Raw genomic sequence first — 24068 nt, forward strand, 5'->3', positions numbered from 1 at the left:
TCAGCTACATAGGGTATATGAGCTCCAGGGTCCTAAAGACAGTGTTCTGCATGCAGTGAAAATATGTTATTCTTGCCTTTTTTGTTTCCCTATTTCTGCACACTGTGGTGCCAAAACAGTCATGGAATTGTATAATTGTGATTCCAAAGAGCCTAACCACATGATGTGTGATGCGATATGGCCTCATAGTAACCATTTCAAAATGTGATGATTTTGTTTTTTTTTACTTGACCTTATACTGTATAAAATGACCTATTGTGAGCTCTCGGATAATCACATCCTGAGCATCATTCCAAACAAAGTTAGGAAATTCCCCTTTTGTTATTTTATTATTTTACTTTTGTTTATGGCTACAAAGCAAATGTTACTTTGTACTTGAGTTCTTCCCTGCGCCATTGTATTTAAGCAAGCAGTATTCTACCTACCATTCTACCTGTATGCAGAATATATATAGTGAGACTATTATTTTTTCATCATCATTGTAAAGCAACAGAACAGTAAAGAGGATATTAATGAGATGTGTGTAGTTCTTCAGAGATCTTGCCTCTTCATTTTGCTCTCAAAGTGCACCAGATTTATTCATTTTTACTTTAAAAAGTAAAAAAAATCTTCCGGTGGGGCATGCCCCCGGACCCCCCCAGGGGGTTTGCAGTCCAGGATATTCGGTTTGGGGGCCGAGCCCCGCCAAACATCTAATCCTAAAACTGCCCCTGCCAACTGGCCAAAGGGGGCTGTGGTTGTGGGTGTGTCGTCACACAAAAAGCCATACCGGTATGACTTCTGAATTTATTGACGTAACACCATCAAACTTGGTATATATTGTTGATCCTACTAGAGGGACTACAGGTGCTGTTCAAGAACTGCATGGAAAGGTAACAAACTCCCATTCCTTTAAAGAGCAGCTCTGAATATCCCATGTAGTGGGAGCCAGGTATGATTCCCAAATTGAAAAGAGATTGATCCAAAATCACACTGAAAATGAAGTGGATGTTTCATGCATGGGGTAGAATAGGATCTCTGAACATGTATTTTCTATTTCTAGTCAAAGCCATCATATAGCCAGGAAAGAGGACTTTTTGTGATAGCTGTGCCTTCAGGCCATGATAAAGATCACTTTCAAGGTGAAGGCAGGATGCACTTATCCACAGCAGGGCATTTAAATGTTCATTTGAATGATTTTTCTTATTTCAAGCTGACATGGTAGGGTTAGTTCAAATGCTCTGTTCAGGTGTGTTAACCCACAGGAGTAAATCACTGTAAAACACTGCTGTTGTATTCTCTCACAAGCTGCCGATACACAGTCACACAAACAACTCTTGAATGTCCCCTGCTAGTCTTAAGCACAGCCCTCCTCTTATAATGAAGATTGAAGTGACTATCTTGCTCCAGAGCGTTGACATGTGAGGAGAAGGCAGGGACTGGCAGCCAGAGTACGATGTCCACCAAGCCTCTCAGCAAACACAAGCTGTGGGAAGCCATCCCAAATGACTGTGTTGACACTGTGTCACGCTGTGGAGACCAGCATGACTTTGACACTGTGTCACGCTGTGGAGACCAGCAGACTCTTGCAGATGGAGACACTCCAGCCCAGACACAGCAGCTAGGTGAAAGTGGCCACCTAAGCCGAGCAGCACAAGGGCCAGATCAGGACGTGTGGGAAGGCTGATCATGCCCAAGAGAGAAATAACCTCCGTAATCACTTTTTCTCAAACACGCCAGCCAAACAATTATCAGCTTCTGCAATCTGCCAAATCCCCCCACCCACCCTCCCCCAAATTTGCAAGCAATAACCACTTCCTAAATGAGGTCAAACACGACACTGAATTTATAAATCACAATTATGGAAGGATCTCTGTTCTCTCTATGTTAAAGGAAGGGATTATTTGTTTCATGCCAAACATACTCGCTTCCTTCAGAAAACTGGCTACAACAAAACCAATCCTCGCACAGCACACTTCAAAAATTCACAAAATGGCTCAGTGAGAATCGGCGGCCAATCTGTTGCATGTGCGAGCAGTGGATAAAACACCCAGCAGCCATGGAAATACATAAAGTGAAGCGTAAGTGAGGCGAGTGAAGCGAGAACGGAAAGCTCTTGTCCTAGAAATGTTCAATGTCAGTGTAAAAATAGTTTAAATGCACTACAGTACTGAACGCTTCAGCACATTTAGCAGCACAGGCTGCACAGTACTGAACGGTTCAGCACATTAACAGCACAGGCTGCACAGTACTGAACGCTTCAGCACATTTAGCAGCACAGGCTGCACAGTACTGAACGCTTCAGCACATTTAGCAGCACAGGCTGCACAGTACTGAACGCTTCAGCACATTTAGCAGCACAGGCTGCACAGTACTGAACGCTTCAGCACATTTAGCAGCACAGGCTGCACAGTACTGAACGCTTCAGCACATTTAGCAGCACAGGCTGCACAGTACTGAACGCTTCAACACATTTAGCAGCACAGGCTGCACAGTTCTGAACGGTTCAGCACATTTAGCAGCACAGGCTGCACAGTACTGAACGCTTCAACACATTTAGCAGCACAGGCTGCACACAGAGGACCTTGGGGTCATGCCTATGTTCCCCGGATTCTATGTTCCCCGCTCCTGCTAAAAAGGGTTCTTTGTTCCCCGCTCCCGAAAAAGGGTCCTATGTTCCCCGGGTCCTATGTTCCCCGCTCCCGAAAAAGGGTCCTATGTTCCCCGGGTCCTATGTTCCCCGCTCGTATGCGTGAAGTCGGCGAGTGCAAACCGCAATATCTCGAGGTTGTGAGACTTCATTGACAGACTGCATGAGGGAAAGCTCGAGTCTATAGGCTCAGATATATGCACACATTCAGCAGCAGGAGCAGCAACATGCTATCCATAATATTACATTTTTCAGAGAGAGAGAGAGAGAGAGAGAGAGAGAGAGAGAGATCAATATTTGCAACATTGATGCAGCACAAATCGCCTCTGCCTATATAACCCACAGACATGCACAAGTTCTGTAAAGCCATTCAAATAAATTGTTTAATTTCGCTTGATATGTAGCCTAGCCCCAGGCTATTATATTTTGGTATTCAAAGTAGTCTAAGTAAGAACTGGTGAGAAACTGCCACCTATTAGCTGTCGGTGGAGGTGATTTATCCGCTAAAGAAAGCCATTAAAGCAGGCCTATTTGTTTTCGTTGCCTATAAGTCCACATGCTCTATTAATGAAATAAAAAATATATAATATAAAAAAAACATTGGGAAACATATCAAGCTAAATTAAACAATTTATTTGAATGGCTTTACAGAACTTGTGCATGTCTGTGGGTTATATAGGCAGAGACGATTTGTGCTGCGTCAATGTTGCAAATATTGATCTCTCTCTCTCTCTCTCTCTCTCTCTCTCTGAAAAATGTAATATTATGGATAGCATGTTGCTGCTGCTGCCGCCGCGCAGTCACCAACTTATAATTTATTTTTACTGTTGGACTCGAATGTGTGCATCTGAGCCTATAGACTCGAGCTTTCCCTCATGCAGGCTGTCAATGAAGTCTCACAACCTCGAGATATTGCGGTTTGCACTCGCCAACTTTACGCATACGAGCGGGGAACATAGGACCCGGGGAACATAGCACCCTTTTTCGGGAGCGGGGAAAATAGGACCCGGGGAACATAGAACCCTTTTTAGCAGGAGCGGGGAACATAGAACCCGGGGAACATAGAACCCGGGGAACATAGGTACGCTCCCAGGACCTCTACTGTACATCTACACATCCCTTTGAAAGACATAATACATCACTTACATAAGGCAAAAGCATATAGACAATGTGACATATCAAACAGGATGGAAAGCTCATGTACTAGCAGTATTAAGACACTGCTCAAGAAACAGTGGCACAAGACATTACACAAGAACACATCTAAGTGTAATTATTTTCCTGTGAAGCACACATCTCCTTGTAAACAGGCCGCAGTCTGCTTGTGGTCGAGAATCATCACACACAGATCGTTACGCCACTGGTTCTCTTTCTTAGCCCAGCCTCTCCAGATGCTGTGACCCTTGGAGGACTACGAAGGCCCGTGTCTGTAAATAGTTGGCCTACATCAGGGGAGCGAGGGGCCATCAAGTACATGGCGAAGTGGCAAGTATGTTGTGCTACTGTATGTCTTTATATCATCCAATTAGAGTTGAATGATAATGAGGGAGTGCTGAGGATTAGAGAGCGAGGCGTTTGGAGCTGCTCAGAGTGGCACCACAGCGCCGGCTCGGCAGCACCTGTGAATGACTCACTCCGTCAGGAGCAAGGAGCTATTGACTGCCTCTCTGAGTGGCCTTCAGTCACATATTGAAGCAATTTAGGATCATTACTGGCATAGATTAAAATGTATTAGACCACTTAGAATAAGGATTGGGGATGAGGGATTTTCATATTGAAGACTGCGGTGATATACATGCAGTTGCAGTCTATATAATAACGCGTCTAATGTGACCACTTACTTTCTTCACATTTAGGCTGAGATGACCTACATGGGTAGGGGAAAGCAAAATGAAATAGTGCACTGCAAAAAAAAACATCCATTTTAACATGTCATTTAGTCTCATGCTGTATTCATCCATTAAAAATCTAGTTGTTCTTAAAACAAGAGAAAGATTCTGCCAATGAGGTGAGATAACCACTTGTTTCCAATGTAGCTTCACTTCGCAGAATATCAAGAAAATGACACTTGATTCTACAAAATCCTTGAAATAAGTTGATTTGCATTTGAAAAGAAGTAAAATGACCTAACCCCATTGACAGATTTCTTCACTTGTTTGAAGAAAATTATAATTTTAGGACTCAATACTATACTAAATGACTTACGACGGAGATTTCTTGTCTTGTAGGCTACATGCTTTTTTTAAATACAGTAAAACTCCAAATAGTAGCCCGGGCGTTTATTTACCAAAACTTATTTCCAGACCTGGCGTCTATATGGGACTCGGCGTCTATTTGAAGTTTTACGGTATTATTTTTGCCTTTATTCAGATAGGACAGTAGGCAGACAGGAAAGGCAGGGAGAGAGAGAGGGGATGACATGAGGCAAAGGACCTCGGGTCGAATTCGAACCCGCGTCGGCCGCGCGAAGAACCGAGCCTCCGTCGTACGCGTGCTACCAGGTGAGCCACCAGGATGCACATTGCTGTGTACATGCTGAATGTTAGTTTGCGGTGTTCGCAGCAGTGTGTGTGTTTTACTTGAAGAGAAGGCAGCTCTTACCTCTCTCTGTGTCGTAAAGGTAGACGAACTTCTCCCACTTGTAATGGTTGAGCAGACTGAGGACTGCTCCTCGCAAGCCGGGCCTCATCTGGATGACAAACTGCACGTCGGCGTCAGTGGGGAAGCTGGGCGTGATGAAGGAGGTGTGCAACGCCCCACAGAACGACGTCAGCGTGTTCATGGACTTCTTGTCGTAGAAGCCAAAGATGGCGTAGACTCCTCGGGAGAACTGGGAGCAGACTGGCAACAGAGACAGAGAGCAGGCCGGGGTCAGGGACAAAACAATAACAACAAAACTGTCATTTAGGAGAGCAGACTCTGTATGTATCTTGTCAAAACAGCTCTTGTGTTTTCTTTAAGATATAAAATGTATTCTGGACTCGCTGGATTTGCTCTGACTTAACTTGGTGTTCTACATTTAGACTTGAAACTTGCCATTAATGACATGGACTTGACATGTGTCACGGTAGCCAGCGGTCGTCCCCTCCCGAAGAGAAAGACGTTACTCACCTTATGTTCCAACGCAGGGATCAGCCAATTACTTCCTATTGTGTTTACACTTCCTGTGACAGTACAGCACTTATATTGTGTTCATTGTCTTAGCTGTGTGCAGACCCCTACTGTATAAAAAGCCACCAGTGAGTCAGACTAGGTTTGAGCAGGTGAAACAGACGGTGTTTTGAACAGGAAGTTGTAACACAACTCGGTCAAGTGGGCGGTGTACATAAGGTGAATAGAGCCATATGGCTTTAGCCTCCTTGCTAGTCGGAGGCTGCCGGTTCGATCCCCAGCTACGGGGGACTACACAAAGCGGGTTACACATGGTAATCCAAATTTAGACTTGGTCACACCTCTACCTATCAGACAAAGTTGGAGTCCAGTAAAATTACAAATATACAGTATGGAATGTTAACATTGCTACATCTACTAATGGGACATTTGTGGGTATAATCCTTTAATGTAAGGGTGAGAGGTGAGAATGGCATTAATCTTCATAGTGAAATGGCAGCTATTTGAATAAATGGGTGCCATGTGGGATGTCTGCTCCCCATGGCTATGCTTGGCTGGTGCCCTTCACTTCTCCTTGGGCTAAATGCAACTGCTTGGGTAATCAACTAGAAAGAATGGGGAAATCAGTGCACTGGCCACAGCTATTAATGGACAAATACCCTGAAACATGAGCATGCAAAATGTGCAAGCGCTGGACTGTGCTGCACTATCAAAGATGTATCCTTATCTGCTGCCATCTGCGGGCCTATCCAAATGAGCCTGGGCTGTAAACACTCTGCGCATCAGACACTTTGGACTTACGAGGTGTAAGTATTTTATTTGTACATAATAAATGGTTTAATAACACCGAGCAGGAACATATCAAGGATGTGACCCCGCTATTGCTTGCACGTGTCTTCATGTTCATAATAACAGAGGTAAAGGTGGGTGATCCCAATATTGCTGCACTGCTGTTTCTGACCATCTGGCTGCTCCCTGCAGACCACTGTTCACTGCAATCGCTCAATACCGTATGTCCATGTTTCATCATGTAATGTTCCTACCAGGTTCAATGAGGGCTCTTTCTCTGCGAATCCCATGGTGGAAAAGCAATTACACGGAGGAACCTTCACCTTGCAACATATGCATCTCTAGCTAATATTTGGGAAACACATTTTGGTTGAAAATGCATAAGCAGTAATGTAGAAATGGATTGTAAATTAGAGATTATAGGCTAAACGGGGGGGGGGGGGGGGGTCAAACATCAAAGTCTGCAAACACAGTCAAATAATTTCACAGTTCTGTGATCTCTCCATGAATTACATTGGAGCTCAATGCTGCATGTTATTCAGCAGCTGCCAAACCGTGTTCTGCTCGACTCCTCCATCAAGACGATTCATCCATCCACACATCCTCCACAGCTCAACTCAACCCTCTTCCCCTCCAGCAATTTATTATTCCTCTGCCCATTTGTTCATGGCCTTCCACTGTGCTAAGTGTACACATAAGATCTATTGGTGTTTGTTGGAAGGCCAGGGGCAACATAGGTTGCATCTGTTTGGTATCACCAGTGGAAGATCACGCTGGAACCACTGTCAACAGCCACAGAGAGGTTGTTGTGCCGTTGTTTCATATTTGAAGGACAATATTTTAGCTTTTTTTTAAGACTTGAAGGGCCTTTCTTTATATTAAATGCACAATCTCACCCTTTTATCTTTGAGGAGGCTTGTTGAGAGACATGGAAATGTCAGAGCAGACGATTCCCCATTCTCCCCAGTCTTTCAGGGCACAGTCTACATCACAACAATTAACATTGTCCCCAGTCTTTCAGGGCACAGTCTACATCACAACAATTAACATTCTCCCCAGTCTTTCAGGGCACAGTCTACATCACAACAATTAACAGCATGCAGCAGCTCCTCCTGAAATTATGGATTTACAATCTTCTTTTGCAACTGATAACATGTAGCTCTTGTTATCCAGAGGGAATAGTGAGGAAGGAAGGCATGAAATGAATGCCTCTCGGCTCGCCCTAACCAATTCTCTGCTCAAAATGACAGCAATAGCTTTGTTTGTCAAGGTTAAATAGACAGCCTGTTCTCCTATAGGACTAATTAAATCATATATCTGGGCTCCTGAAGCCACAAACACCGGTGAATTACAGTCAATCCCCCTGATCACGGTCAGCCATGGCGATACACATCGTTTATTTTATTGCAGGAACTGAAGCCACACTGCAGCCTCAGTGCACCTGCGTTCAGAATACTAACGCAGGCTTTATCTGCATGATTAATACCCAAGCATAGAAATGAAGAGGCATTCTCTTCACTTTCGCTGAGCATCCACTTCCTTCATCTGCTGTAATAAACACCCACCCCATCATTACTGTTGTTACATAGTGTATCAGTCATTACTGTTGTTGCATAGTGTATCAGTCATTACTGTTGTTACATAGTGTATCAGTCATTACTGTTGTTACATAGTGTATCAGTCATTACTGTTGTTACATAGTGTATCAGTCATTACTGTTGTTACATAGTGTATCAGTCATTACTGTTGTTACATAGTGTATCAGTCATTACTGTTGTTACATAGTGTATCAGTCATTACTGTTGTTACATAGTGTATCAGTCATTATTGTTGTTACATAGTGTATCAGTCATTACTGTTGTTGCATAGTGTATCAGGCATTACTGTTGTTACATAGTGTATCAGTCATTACTGTTGTTACATAGTGTATCAGTCATTACTGTTGTTACATAGTGTATCAGTCATTACTGTTGTTACATAGTGTATCAGTCATTATTGTTGTTGCATAGTGTATCAGTCATTACTGTTGTTGCATAGTGTATCAGTCATTACTGTTGTTACATAGTGTATCAGTCATTACTGTTGTTACATAGTGTATCAGTCATTACTGTTGTTACATAGTGTATCAGTCATTACTGTTGTTACATAGTGTATCAGTCATTACTGTTGTTGCATAGTGTATCAGTCATTACTGTTGTTGCATAGTGTATCAGTCATTACTGTTGTTACATAGTGTATCAGTCATTACTGTTGTTACATAGTGTAGGCAGCTCGCTTTCTCCTCTTCTCTCTCTCACCAACTCCATCTCTCTCTCTGTTTCTCCCCCTGTGGCCGCGGCCCTCTCTCATGTTTCCCAGGAACTTGGGGTTTCACAACTTAGAAGGTCACTCCGCTGTCTGCAGTCAGCTGGGAAAGCTTTTCTGAGTTTCTCATAGAGCTCACTGATGTTGAACCTGTATGCACGACGTGCACTGCAGAGCCCGGCCTACGGAGTGCATTTTTAAAGTGCTATGGCTGGGGGGTGGGGGGTGGGGGGTGAGGGGGGCTCTCTCTCTCCCTCTCAGTAGCTGCTGCCCTTGCCTGTGAGAGGCAACACCACAAGTAGTCAGAAAATCAATCCTTATTCATATGACCGAGGACCGCAGTAAGAGAGAGATATGGCCGGAGGAAGACTCGCTTCATATCGGGAGGCAGAGGCGAACTCCTTGTACTCAGTCACTAAATCTACCACAGAGGCATATGATGACTTAAGAAGCGTTGAGAGCCTTGAGGTATGAGGGGAATGGCTATTGCACTTGGACAAAGTGAGGACAATGATTTTACCCTGGTGGGAAGTTATTTCTCTGCTGTCTGTCGAGCAGTCAGGCCTTCGCTTTGCTTTCCCTGAGGGAGTCATGCTGACGGAGAGGCAGGCTGTGCCCTCTGGAGCAAGGGACAGGGCGGTCTCTCAGACTCCGCCATGTGGGGACACTGTCCCATCCGGAGCAGGGGACAGGGCGGTCTCTCAGACTCCGCCATGTGGGGATACCTGTCCCGTCTGGAGCAGGGGACAGGGCGGTCTCTCAGACTCCGCCATGTGGGGATACCTGTCCCGTCCGGAGCAGGGGACAGGGCGGTCTCTCAGACTCCGCCATGTGGGGATACCTGTCCCGTCCGGAGCAGGGGACAGGGCGGTCTCTCAGACTCCGCCATGTGGGGATACCTGTCCCGTCCGGAGCAGGGGACAGGGCGGTCTCTCAGACTCCGCCATGTGGGGATATCTGTCCCGTACGGAGCAGGGGACAGGGCGGTCTCTCAGACTCCGCCATGTGGGGATACCTGTCCCCTCCGGAGCAGGGGACAGGGCGGTCTCTCAGACTCCGCCATGTGGGGATACCTGTCCTGTCCGGAGCAGGGGAGAGGGCGGTCTCTCAGACTCCGCCATGTGGGGAGTCTGAGTCCCGTCCGAGGTTGACGCGCACGCCACAGAGGAAAGGCAGAGAGGATGCGGCGCACACAGAACGCAGCTGCTCTCTTAAAATTGACACTGTAGAGAGGATAGGATCAAAGAGAAACAAATATCACACAACATACAGTATTTCAATCGCAAACCTGATTTACTCTGATCTCCACAGAAGGTGCGGGCTGTTTGATACGAAGCAAACATGAATAATATAAAATGTTTTTACATTTTCCACAATTTTTGATTCACTTACAAGTGCAGTTGTTTTGGAAGTTGATCGCACAGACGAGGCAGACAGCAGAACCAATTACTCTCAAGGCTGTTTCATTCTTTGAAGTTATTTCTGCCTTCTGGCTCAATAAAGATCATTCCAGACCATTCAAAGCATGTCTAATAAGTCCCCTATATACTACACTAAATGAATGCTCAAGCCCCTTCCTGCTTCCTTGAAAACCTTTGAATGGCCCGAACCTGTAATTCTCTCAAGATTGATCCACACTTTTATAGAAGCTTATAACGGGGAAGATACAAGAAGAATTATTGGTAAACTGTATAGCACCATTACATCAATGAATAAAAACTCAACAGATTATGTGAGACAGCGCTGGGAAAAGGATTTGAGTGTGGAAGTATCGGAGGATCTGTGGCTTCAGGCTTGGGAGGCTCATTGCTCTGTCACTAACTCACTGACCTGGAGGGACTTTGGCTGGAATAGCCTGATTTGCTTTTTTATAACACCAAAACAAAAATCAAAATTCACTGGATCTCAGCATCATTGCTGGCGGGAGTGTGGGTCAACACAGGCGGGCCATGCTCATATATTTTGGCTCTGCCCAAATATCGAACCCTTTTGGGAAGACATGAGAGATTTGATTTAAAAAATAATGGGTTTCGATTTTGAGATGTCCTTTTTCACACTGTACTTCGGAATCATGCCTGATGGTTTATGTAAAAGTGACACCTATCTCCTGAAAATACTATTGGTTGCATGTAAAAAAGCTATCACCAGGTGTTGGCTCCAGAGAAGCCCTCCTACTGCTGGACTTTTCGTAGGAATCGTCAACCATATACATCTTATGGAAAAGATGACATTCACTCTCCGCCTCCAGAAAGACAAGGGGGAAAACCTCTGGATAAAGTGGGACTGTTACCTGCAGGAATCTGAGACTGGCTAGGGTTCTTTATTTTTAATTTTTATTTGTATCTCTCTCTTTGTCCTCTCGCTTCCATCCAACATTCTTTCCTCTCTCTTCCATACTTGAAATAACAAAGTTACTAATATAAGAAGATCTGCACCTGGAATACCTCTCTCTAACAAGACCTCATGTTCGCTGCCCCATTTGTACTTGCATTATTGTTTTGTTTCTATTTGTGTATACCTGTCTGTTTTTGTCTATTTTGGAAAATTGACAAAATAAAGAGTAAAAAAAAAAAAAAAAACACGAAAAAAGGAAATACGTAATGATAAAAACTAAATCACTCATAAAAGAAACATTTAAGACCAAAAAAAAGAAAAAAGAAAAAAAGAAAACCTTTGAATGACTTCTGCTTTTGAACATCATAATTCATCAGCATATATTTAAAAACCAGAAAGCCATAACGACTGTATCATGGTGTCCCGAAGCAAGATGAATTCCACAAACATGGAAATAAGTAATTAACTAGTTGTGAATTATGCCGCATTCCAGTTGCACTGGGAACTAGGAATATCCCAGTTGAGTGATGTCACACCAGAGTTGACCGCGTTCCAGTAAAACAGACAGAAAACCAGCCGGGGTTAGCTCAAGCCAGGCTAGCCATTGTTAGCAATAACAGTTGATAACAATGCATTAATTTTACTTTATTGTATTGACTGTTTACATTTAGGGAGATACTGTGTGATACTGGGTTATGCTATGTGTGTTATGTGGATATTCATGCCTGAGTGGGAGTAGCTGTAACTTGTCCCAATTTCCCCCCGGGGATCATTAGACCACCAGCTCAGTGGCCTTGTGGTCTGAGTGTCCGCCCTGAGACTGGGAGGTTGTGAGTTCGATCCCCGGCCGAGTCATACCAAAAACTATAAAAATGGGACCCATTTGCCTCCCTGCTTGGCACTCAGCATCAAAGGGTTGGAATTGGGGGGTTAGATCACCATATGATTCCCGAGTGCGGCGCACGCTGCCGCTCACCGCTCCCCCAGGGGATGGGTCAAATGCGGAGAACAAATTTCACACATTGTGTGACAATCAGTGGGACTTTATTAAAGTCTTTCTGATTCTGATTCTGATGCAATGTCCAGCTGGGTGAAAATAGTAGCCAGCTGGGGGGGTGTAACGTACGTCACATGCTAATGTGAATATCAATAACTACTATCTCTGCTCACAGCGGAGGGAGGGGGGCTGCGCTGAGTGTGGGAAGTGCTGTGATTCAACACTTTTTGCCATGTTTAAGCACGATTGGACTGAAGGTCCAAACTCCACCCATTTGGGAAACTAGAGGCCATCTCACGAAGCAACACCTCTAAATTACACACAATAACACAGCACGGTTGTGGCGGTTGCTTGTCATTCACCGTGGTTGGCTTGTCAATAGCACGGTATTGCAATATTGGTTATTGTCACTATAAGAAAGTAGCCGGGTGGGAATGTTTTAAAGTCTGGCCATTTAGCTACTGTAGCAGCTGGCGCTTATGGAAAACCCTGAAGTGTATTACAACAGCATACAACAGCCTTCACTAATAATTGCTGTGGGACCTGCCATCTTGGATTTTGAGGTCGGGTTGGTGAGGTTCCCATGAGTTTCGAAGTAGGAAATCCCAGTTCAGGTGATGTCACATTGTCACAGGGTCATTTCTGACCTTTGAACTGGGTGATTCCCAGTTCTTTACACAGCACAGAGTAAAGGCAGAATCACAGGTGCAGCAAATGGTTCACATGCCTGAATACGGTTCACAGCTATTGCTGTCTGATATCTGATAGCAACATGACATGAAAAATGACTTAAACTTTGAAGTATATAAAGCCTTATAAAGGTGCCTGACAATCACCGCTTTGATCTTCCAAAGCAACAGCAGGCAACTAACAGAGTTCCAAAGAGGCCAATGGTTGTGCAGGCGAATCATGACAAAATATGCACACAAGAAATATCACAAAATATGCAGGACGTAGCATGTGGGAGGATCAAGTTATTCCCCCCAGTTCCCCTCCCCCCGAACAGGCACCCCAACTAACCAGAGGAGGCACTAGTGCAGCGACCAGGAGACATTCCCCACCAGCTTCCCACCCACAGACACGGCCAATTGTGTCTGTAGGAACGTCTGACCAATACCGCTGCCGGGAATTGAACCAGGGTCTCCGCGGTGGTAGGCGAGTGCTTTTGCCTCGACACTACTCAGATGCCCCAGTGTTTCCAAGTTGAAGACCAGTGAGAGGCAGCGCTGTCTGTATATTCTGCTTTTAGAGCCTGTGGGAGTCAGGAGTTTGCACCGGCTTCCACAGGTGGGCTGATGTGTCATGAAATGAGAGAGACAGAAAGGATGACGACTGACACCAGCCCCTGCATTATAGCGGCTATATTATAGGAAAGTAAATTCTAAGGGTATAATCATTCTTTAATATTCACCACTAGTTGAAATTTGGCAGCCCTAACAGCAAGAACTGTCTACCAGAAAGTCAGTACATGTCATTTTTGTGGCAGATGCCCTCCCACTGGCTATAAAGTCGCATTTACAATTCTGACAATGTGTCTGTCCACTCACTTGATTTCCTGCTAGTGACCTAACTCCAAATAATTGTACAATTTCTGCTTCGATTCCTGTGTAGCCTTGTTATTTCCTTAAATTATTCTATTTGCATAAAAGTCCTAATGGTAGTCAGGTGTTCATTTGTTCCAACAATGACAATGACAAGGGATAAACATTTAATCCCAAATCAATTTTAATCCCAAATATTTCCTTAAGTGTGATACTTCCAGTTTCATGAATTTTGATAAGCTACATATAAATGTAGCTTAATTAACTCATTGAGTGCCAGCCACTTTTGGAGAACGGACGCTCCCAGTGCCAGAGTTTTCAGAGCGTTTTCAGTGATTTCTCGAGGCCCACAGAATATTGTGTGATATTACTATGTAAACACCGAACACGCAAAAAGAACAAGGAGACTCTATTGTATCATCAGCAAAAAAAAGTTTATTGATACCATTTTCCGTTCTTTAGTTATGAGCCGGAGAAGATAGGTTGTTTTCAGCGTTTTCAGGCATTTCAAATTATAAGCTGAGATATTCAGCCTTTTGTGAAATGCAGCATTTCAAGCACATTCACTGACTCTAGATAATATTTTCTGATGTAGTGATGTGGTGTAGTTGTGTCCTGCCCTGCGTGCCCCACCCCCCCCCCCCCCCCCCTCCCCCCCTCAGCTGAAAACTCCTCCCCACACTAGTAACACACAGCCTCGCACCAAGCGTCTATTTTCGGAATGCTTTTGGTGCGCCGCCTCCCAGGCAGCGCAACATGGAGAAGCCACACGCGGACTGCAGTGAAAGGTTTGGCTTTTCAGTGTCGCGCTGCTGCTTTTCTAGCGGCTAATCATGTGGAGAAACTATGCTGACAGACAGACAGAGGCAGAAGGACTCAGTTGTGTGCGCGGATTGACTGTGTTCGCACGCACCGTCAGTTGCAGCCAGAACAATCTACATGGCTCTGGACTGCAGCATGAGCGGGTTCTCTTTGATCAAGGCTATTTCAGGCTGTGTATTCCTGACATTTCTGTAATCTGGAGAGCACTGTCGCCACCTAAGGGTTCTGTAAAATAGGTTATAGACCTCCAATAGCTACTATAGTTGTACAGGAGCTGCGGAAGGCTTTGATCGACGTCCCACCGTCAAAAAACGCATTGGACGTCGAAGGACGTCCGTGGCACTCTACGTCACTATTTAATTGGACGTCGAAGGACGTCCATGGCACTCAATGAGTTAAAAAGCTACAAAGGATTTGTCTTATCAAACTGTAGTGAAATGGTTTTGGCATTGACATTAAATGAACTGAAAACCAGAAATTAAGATGCAGCATCCTCAAGGCTCAATTCTTGCACCCTTCTTGGGACCCTAGTTTCTGCATTCACATAAGTGCTTCGTGTTGTTTGGTGTCTGCTTTTTTTTGCTGATAATACAAAATGAATCATTCCTTGTAAAATATTTTACTGACAGTTTAAAGGGGCACAATGCTGATTTATTTTGCACACATCCGAAAATTGTAAACAGTTTTGCAGACATTCATTTCGTTTGACAGTTATTGAGAGTTGATTTGAGTTAAGGTGTGGACCAGTGATGTCATTTGTGCATGAATGCCATCACTGGTCCACACCTTAACTCAAATCATCAAAGCAATCAATGCACAACTGAGTCAGTACAGTAACTCAACATGTGTTCACCTTCCAGAGGTTACATGCATGATGCACAACTGAGTCAGTACAGTAGCCCAACATGTGTTCACCTTCTGGGGGTGTCTGGGTAGTGTAGAAGTAAAAGCACTCGCCTACCATTGTGGAAACCCGGGTTCAATTCCCGGTAGCGGTACTTCCGGCTTGGTCAGATGTTCTTCCAGACACAATTGGCCATGTCTGTGGATGGAAAGCCGGTGGGGTATGACTCCTGGCCGCTGCACTAGTGCCTCCTCTGGTCGGTCTGGGCACCTGTTTGCGGGGAGGGGAACTGAGCGTGATCCTCCCACGTGCTACGTCCTGCCGGTAAAACCCCTCACTGTCAGGTGGAAATAAGCAGCTGGCGACTGCACGTGAATCGAAGGAAGTATGTGTTACATATGTGTAGCTAGTCTATAGGTGCTTTCGGACCAGTGTATGGCTCTCCCCAGATCAGCAGAGGGGGTGGATCAATGACCGGGACAGCAGGGGGAATTGGCCAAGTACAATTGGGGAGAAAATGGGAGAAAAAACAACAAAAAAATTTGATAAAAAAGAAATTGTGTTCAACGGTCTCTGGATGGTATTTAAAGCAACTCTTGCGACTATGCAAACAAGATGCCGTTTATGTGGTCAAGTATTAATGGGATCATCAAGGCACTAACAGGATGCCAAGGGACCATGTAAATGTGCTGACTGACAGACAGTGTTTCCACACAGACAGGGCCTGGATCGCTGAGCCGTATCATCTTTTGAATGATGATTTGCAGCCAGAGCCACGCAGTCAGCATCCTTCCTCCTGTTATTCCAGGTAACATGTCCCCTCTCTTTGCCAAACAGTCAGCATCCTTCCTCCTGTTATTCCAGGTAACATGTCCCCTCTCTTTGCCAAACAGTCAGCATCCTTCCTCCTGTTATTCCAGGTAACATGCCCCCTCTCTGTGCCAAACAGTCAGCATCCTTCCTCCTGTTATTCCAGGTAACATGCCCGCTCTCCGTGCCAAACAGTCAGCATCCTTCCTCTTGTTATTACAGGTAACATGCCCCCTCTCTGTGCCAAACAGTCAGCATCCTTCCTCCTGTTATTCCAGGTAACATGTCCCCTCTCTTTGCCAAACAGTCAGCATCCTTCCTCTTGTTATTACAGGTAACATGCCCCCTCTCTGTGCCAAACAGTCAGCATCCTTCCTCCTGTTATTCCAGGTAACATGCCCCCTCTCTTTGCCAAACAGTCAGCATCCTTCCTCTTGTTATTACAGGTAACATGCCCCCTCTCTGTGCCAAACAGTCAGCATCCTTCCTCTTGTTATTACAGGTAACATGCCCCCTCTCTGTGCCAAACAGTCAGCATCCTTCCTCTTGTTATTCCAGGTAACATGCCCCCTCTCTGTGCCAAACAGTCAGCATCCTTCCTCTTGTTATTCCAGGTAACATGTCCCCTCTCTTTGCCAAACAGTCAGCATCCTTCCTCTTGTTATTACAGGTAACATGCCCCCTCTCTGTGCCAAACAGTCAGCATCCTTCCTCTTGTTATTCCAGGTAACATGCCCCCTCTCTGTGCCAAACAGTCAGCATCCTTCCTCTTGTTATTCCAGGTAACATGCCCCCTCTCTTTGCCAAACAGTCAGCATCCTTCCTCTTGTTATTACAGGTAACATGCCCCCTCTCTGTGCCAAACAGTCAGCATCCTTCCTCCTGTTATTCCAGGTAACATGCCCCCTATCTGTGCCAAACAGTCAGCATCCTTCCTCCTGTTATTACAGGTAACATGCCCCCTCTCTGTGCCAAACAGTCAGCATCCTTCCTCTTGTTATTACAGGTAACATGCCCCCTCTCTGTGCCAAACAGTCAGCATCCTTCCTCCTGTTATTCCAGGTAACATGCCCCCTCTCTGTGCCAAACAGTCAGCATCCTTCCTCTTGTTATTCCAGGTAACATGCCCCCTCTCTTTGCCAAACAGTCAGCATCCTTCCTCTTGTTATTACAGGTAACATGCCCCCTCTCTGTGCCAAACAGTCAGCATCCTTCCTCTTGTTATTACAGGTAACATGCCCCCTCTCTGTGCCAAACAGTCAGCATCCTTCCTCTTGTTATTCCAGGTAACATGCCCCCTCTCTGTGCCAAACAGTCAGCATCCTTCCTCTTGTTATTCCAGGTAACATGCCCCCTCTCTGTGCCAAACAGTCAGCATCCTTCCTCTTGTTATTCCAGGTAACATGCCCCCTCTCTGTGCCAAACAGTCAGCATCCTTCCTCTTGTTATTCCAGGTAACATGCCCCCTCTCTGTGCCAAACAGTCAGCATCCTTCCTCCTGTTATTCCAGGTAACATGCCCCCTCTCTTTGCCAAACAGTCAGCATCCTTCCTCTTGTTATTCCAGGTAACATGCCCCCTCTCTTTGCCAAACAGTCAGCATCCTTCCTCCTGTTATTCCAGGTAGCATGCCCCCTCTCTGTGCCAAACAGTCAGCATCCTTCCTCTTGTTATTCCAGGTAACATGCCCCCTCTCTTTGCCAAACAGTCAGCATCCTTCCTCTTGTTATTCCAGGTAACATGTCCCCTCTCTTTGCCAAACAGTCAGCATCCTTCCTCTTGTTATTACAGGTAACATGCCCCCTCTCTTTGCCAAACAGTCAGCATCCTTCCTCCTGTTATTACAGGTAACATGCCCCCTCTCTTTGCCAAACAGTCAGCATCCTTCCTCTTGTTATTCCAGGTAACATGTCCCCTCTCTTTGCCAAACAGTCAGCATCCTTCCTCCTGTTATTCCAGGTAACATGCCCCCTCTCTGTGCCAAACAGTCAGCATCCTTGCTCTTGTTATTCCAGGTAACATGCCCCCTCTCTGTGCCAAACAGTCAGCATCCTTCCTCCTGTTATTCCAGGTAACATGCCCCCTCTCTGTGCCAAACAGTCAGCATCCTTCCTCTTGTTATTACAGGTAACATGCCCCCTCTCTGTGCCAAACAGTCAGCATCCTTCCTCCTGTTATTCCAGGTAACATGCCCCCTCTCTGTGCCAAACAGTCAGCATCCTTCCTCTTGTTATTACAGGTAACATGCCCCCTCTCTTTGCCAAACAGTCAGCATCCTTCCTCTTGTTATTACAGGTAACATGCCCCTCTCCGTGCCAAACAGTCAGCATCCTTCCTCCTGTTATTCCAGGTAACATGCCCCCTCTCTTTGCCAAACAGTCAGCATCCTTCCTCTTGTTATTCCAGGTAACATGCCCCCTCTCTTTGCCAAACAGTCAGCATCCTTCCTCCTGTTATTCCAGGTAACATGCCCCCTCTCTTTGCCAAACAGTCAGCATCCTTCCTCTTGTTATTACAGGTAACATGTCCCCTCTCTTTGCCAAACAGTCAGCATCCTTCCTCCTGTTATTCCAGGTAACATGCCCCCTCTCTTTGCCAAACAGTCAGCATCCTTCCTCCTGTTATTCCAGGTAACATGCCCCCTCTCTTTGCCAAACAGTCAGCATCCTTCCTCTTGTTATTACAGGTAACATGCCCCCTCTCTTTGCCAAACAGTCAGCATCCTTCCTCTTGTTATTACAGGTAACATGCCCCCTCTCTTTGCCAAACAGTCAGCATCCTTCCTCTTGTTATTCCAGGAAACATGCCCCCTCTCTGTGCCAAACAGTCAGCATCCTTCCTCCTGTTATTCCAGGTAACATGCCCCCTCTCTGTGCCAAACAGTCAGCATCCTTCCTCTTGTTATTACAGGTAACATGCCCCTCTCTGTGCCAAACAGTCAGCATCCTTCCTCTTGTTATTCCAGGTAACATGCCCCCTCTCCGTGCCAAACAGTCAGCATCCTTCCTCTTGTTATTCCAGGTAACATGCCCCCTCTCCGTGCCAAACAGTCAGCATCCTTCCTCTTGTTATTACAGGTAACATGCCCCCTCTCTGTGCCAAACAGTCAGCATCCTTCCTCCTGTTATTCCAGGTAACATGCCCCCTCTCTTTGCCAAACAGTCAGCATCCTTCCTCTTGTTATTACAGGTAACATGCCCCCTCTCTTTGCCAAACAGTCAGCATCCTTCCTCTTGTTATTCCAGGTAACATGTCCCCTCTCTTTGCCAAACAGTCAGCATCCTTCCTCCTGTTATTCCAGGTAACATGCCCCCTCTCTTTGCCAAACAGTCAGCATCCTTCCTCCTGTTATTACAGGTAACATGCCCCCTCTCTTTGCCAAACAGTCAGCATCCTTCCTCCTGTTATTACAGGTAACATGTCCCCTCTCTTTGCCAAACAGTCAGCATCCTTCCTCCTGTTATTCCAGGTAACATGCCCCCTCTCTGTGCCAAACAGTCAGCATCCTTCCTCCTGTTATTCCAGGTAAAATGCCCCCTCTCTGTGCCAAACAGTCAGCATCCTTCCTCTTGTTATTACAGGTAACATGCCCCCTCTCTTTGCCAAACAGTCAGCATCCTTCCTCTTGTTATTACAGGTAACATGCCCCCTCTCTGTGCCAAACAGTCAGCATCCTTCCTCTTGTTATTCCAGGTAACATGCCCCCTCTCTTTGCCAAAAAGTCAGCATCCTTCCTCCTGTTATTCCAGGTAACATGCCCCCTCTCTTTGCCAAACAGTCAGCATCCTTCCTCCTGTTATTCCAGGTAACATGCCCCCTCTCTTTGCCAAACAGTCAGCATCCTTCCTCTTGTTATTACAGGTAACATGCCCCCTCTCTGTGCCAAACAGTCAGCATCCTTCCTCTTGTTATTACAGGTAACATGTCCCCTCTCTTTGCCAAACAGTCAGCATCCTTCCTCCTGTTATTCCAGGTAACATGTCCCCTCTCTGTGCCAAACAGTCAGCATCCTTCCTCTTGTTATTCCAGGTAACATGTCCCCTCTCTTTGCCAAACAGTCAGCATCCTTCCTCCTGTTATTCCAGGTAACATGCCCCCTCTCTGTGCCAAACAGTCAGCATCCTTCCTCTTGTTATTCCAGGTAACATGTCCCCTCTCTTTGCCAAACAGTCAGCATCCTTCCTCCTGTTATTCCAGGTAACATGTCCCCTCTCTGTGCCAAACAGTCAGCATCCTTCCTCCTGTTATTCCAGGTAACATGCCCCCTCTCTGTGCCAAACAGTGAGCATCCTTCCTCTTGTTATTCCAGATAACATGTCCCCTCTCTGTGCCAAACAGTCAGCATCCTTCCTCCTGTTATTCCAGGTAACATGTCCCCTCTCTTTGCCAAACAGTCAGCATCCTTCCTCCTGTTATTCCAGGTAACATGCCCCCTCTCTTTGCCAAACAGTCAGCATCCTTCCTCTTGTTATTCCAGGTAACATGCCCCCTCTCTGTGCCAAACAGTCAGCATCCTTCCTCTTGTTATTCCAGGTAGCATGCCCCCTCTCTTTGCCAAACAGTCAGCATCCTTCCTCCTGTTATTCCAGGTAACATGCCCCCTCTCTTTGCCAAACAGTCAGCATCCTTCCTCCTGTTATTCCAGGTAACATGCCCCCTCTCTGTGCCAAACAGTCAGCATCCTTCCTCTTGTTATTACAGGTAACATGCCCCCTCTCTGTGCCAAACAGTCAGCATCCTTCCTCTTGTTATTCCAGGTAACATGCCCCCTCTCTTTGCCAAAAAGTCAGCATCCTTCCTCCTGTTATTCCAGGTAACATGCCCCCTCTCTTTGCCAAACAGTCAGCATCCTTCCTCCTGTTATTCCAGGTAACATGCCCCCTCTCTTTGCCAAACAGTCAGCATCCTTCCTCTTGTTATTACAGGTAACATGCCCCCTCTCTGTGCCAAACAGTCAGCATCCTTCCTCTTGTTATTCCAGGTAACATGCCCCCTCTCTTTGCCAAAAATTCAGCATCCTTCCTCCTGTTATTCCAGGTAACATGCCCCCTCTCTTTGCCAAACAGTCAGCATCCTTCCTCCTGTTATTCCAGGTAACATGCCCCCTCTCTTTGCCAAACAGTCAGCATCCTTCCTCTTGTTATTACAGGTAACATGCCCCCTCTCTGTGCCAAACAGTCAGCATCCTTCCTCTTGTTATTACAGGTAACATGTCCCCTCTCTTTGCCAAACAGTCAGCATCCTTCCTCCTGTTATTCCAGGTAACATGTCCCCTCTCTGTGCCAAACAGTCAGCATCCTTCCTCCTGTTATTCCAGGTAACATGCCCCCTCTCTGTGCCAAACAGTCAGCATCCTTCCTCTTGTTATTCCAGGTAACATGCCCCCTCTCTTTGCCAAACAGTCAGCATCCTTCCTCTTGTTATTACAGGTAACATGCCCCCTCTCTGTGCCAAACAGTCAGCATCCTTCCTCTTGTTATTACAGGTAACATGCCCCCTCTCTTTGCCAAACAGTCAGCATCCTTCCTCTTGTTATTACAGGTAACATGCCCCCTCTCTGTGCCAAACAGTCAGCATCCTTCCTCTTGTTATTACAGGTAACATGCCCCCTCTCTGTGCCAAACAGTCAGCATCCTTCCTCTTGTTATTACAGGTAACATGCCCCCTCTCTTTGCCAAACAGTCAGCATCCTTCCTCTTGTTATTACAGGTAACATGCCCCCTCTCTGTGCCAAACAGTCAGCATCCTTCCTCTTGTTATTACAGGTAACATGTCCCCTCTCTTTGCCAAACAGTCAGCATCCTTCCTCCTGTTATTCCAGGTAACATGTCCCCTCTCTGTGCCAAACAGTCAGCATCCTTCCTCCTGTTATTCCAGGTAACATGCCCCCTCTCTGTGCCAAACAGTCAGCATCCTTCCTCTTGTTATTCCAGGTAACATGTCCCCTCTCTTTGCCAAACAGTCAGCATCCTTCCTCCTGTTATTCCAGGTAACATGCCCCCTCTCTGTGCCAAACAGTCAGCATCCTTCCTCTTGTTATTCCAGGTAACATGTCCCCTCTCTTTGCCAAACAGTCAGCATCCTTCCTCCTGTTATTCCAGGTAACATGCCCCCTCTCTGTGCCAAACAGTCAGCATCCTTCCTCTTGTTATTCCATGTAACATGTCCCCTCTCTTTGCCAAACAGTCAGCATCCTTCCTCCTGTTATTCCAGGTAACATGCCCCCTCTCTTTGCCAAACAGTCAGCATCCTTCCTCTTGTTATTACAGGTAACATGCCCCCTCTCTGTGCCAAACAGTCAGCATCCTTCCTCTTGTTATTCCAGGTAACATGTCCCCTCTCTTTGCCAAACAGTCAGCATCCTTCCTCCTGTTATTCCAGGTAACATGTCCCCTCTCTGTGCCAAACAGTCAGCATCCTTCCTCCTGTTATTCCAGGTAACATGCCCCCTCTCTGTGCCAAACAGTCAGCATTCTTCCTCTTGTTATTCCAGGTAACATGCCCCCTCTCTGTGCCAAACAGTCAGCATCCTTCCTCTTGTTATTACAGGTAACATGCCCCCTCTCTTTGCCAAACAGTCAGCATCCTTCCTCTTGTTATTCCAGGTAACATGCCCCCTCTCTGTGCCAAACAGTCAGCATCCTTCCTCTTGTTATTCCAGGTAACATGCCCCCTCTCTTTGCCAAACAGTCAGCATCCTTCCTCCTGTTATTCCAGGTAACATGCCCCCTCTCTTTGCCAAACAGTCAGCATCCTTCCTCCTGTTATTCCAGGTAACATGCCCCCTCTCTTTGCCAAACAGTCAGCATCCTTCCTCCTGTTATTCCAGGTAACATGCCCCCTCTCTTTGCCAAACAGTCAGCATCCTTCCTCTTCTTATTCCAGGTAACATGCCCCCTCTCTGTGCCAAACAGTCAGCATCCTTCCTCTTGTTATTCCAGGTAACATGCCCCCTCTCTTTGCCAAACAGTCAGCATCCTTCCTCCTGTTATTCCAGGTAACATGCCCCCTCTCTTTGCCAAACAGTCAGCATCCTTCCTCCTGTTATTCCAGGTAACATGCCCCCTCTCTTTGCCAAACAGTCAGCATCCTTCCTCTTGTTATTCCAGGTAACATGCCCCCTCTCTGTGCCAAACAGTCAGCATCCTTCCTCTTGTTATTCCAGGTAACATGCCCCCTCTCTGTGCCAAACAATCAGCATCCTTCCTCTTGTTATTCCAGGTAACATGCCCCCTCTCTGTGCCAAACAGTCAGCATCCTTCCTCTTGTAATTCCAGGTAACATGCCCCCTCTCTGTGCCAAACAGTCAGCATCCTTCCTCCTGTTATTCCAGGTAACATGCCCTCTCTCTTCGCCAGTCAGCATCCTTCCTCTTGTTATTCCAGGTAACATGCCCCCTCTCTTTGCCAGTCAGCATCCTTCCTCTTGTTATTCCAGGTAACATGCCCCCTCTCTTTGCCAGTCAGCATCCTTCCTCCTGTTATTCCAGGTAACATGCCCCCTCTCTTTGCCAAACAGTCAGCATCCTTCCTCCTGTTATTCCAGGTAACATGCCCCCTCTCCATGCTGGCGACAGGTGTCAGCCAGGTGCTGTGTCAGCCAGACAGGGTGTCCGGGGAGGCTGTGGGAGAATGTCAGGTCCCTGTCTGCCATGCAGTTCTTAATGGCACTGAGCAGACGCACCAAAAGAGAGTATAGAGTATACTGTATACTGTATCTGCCAGATACTGACACGAAAACACATGCTCGAGAAGACATTCCAAACATGATCAGTGCCATCAACTGTACCCATGTTACCATTAGGGATGGGAATTGATAAGATTTTAGCGATTCCGATTCCATTTTCGATTCTGCTTATCGATCCGATTCCTTATCGATTCTCTTATCG

The 24068-nt window shown here is 46.1% G+C and overlaps 1 protein-coding gene across 2 annotated transcripts in view; it reads right to left on the reverse strand.

The window, feature by feature from the left end:
* Nucleotides 1-24068, reverse strand: part of LOC310773329 (glutamate receptor 3-like) — a gene marked incomplete at both ends in the record, with an annotated part of 166662 nt that overhangs the window by 118353 nt on the left and 24241 nt on the right. For both annotated transcript variants that reach the window (XM_083633204.1, XM_083633203.1), the window contains one exon: nucleotides 5231-5470. In XM_083633204.1, coding sequence (XP_083489330.1) covers nucleotides 5231-5470 — 240 coding nt within the window. The remainder of the gene's footprint in view (nucleotides 1-5230; nucleotides 5471-24068) is intronic.

This window comes from Poromitra crassiceps, assembly GCF_964638095.1.
Source record: "Poromitra crassiceps genome assembly, chromosome: 1".
In the NCBI taxonomy this organism is placed as follows: domain Eukaryota; kingdom Metazoa; phylum Chordata; class Actinopteri; order Beryciformes; family Melamphaidae; genus Poromitra; species Poromitra crassiceps.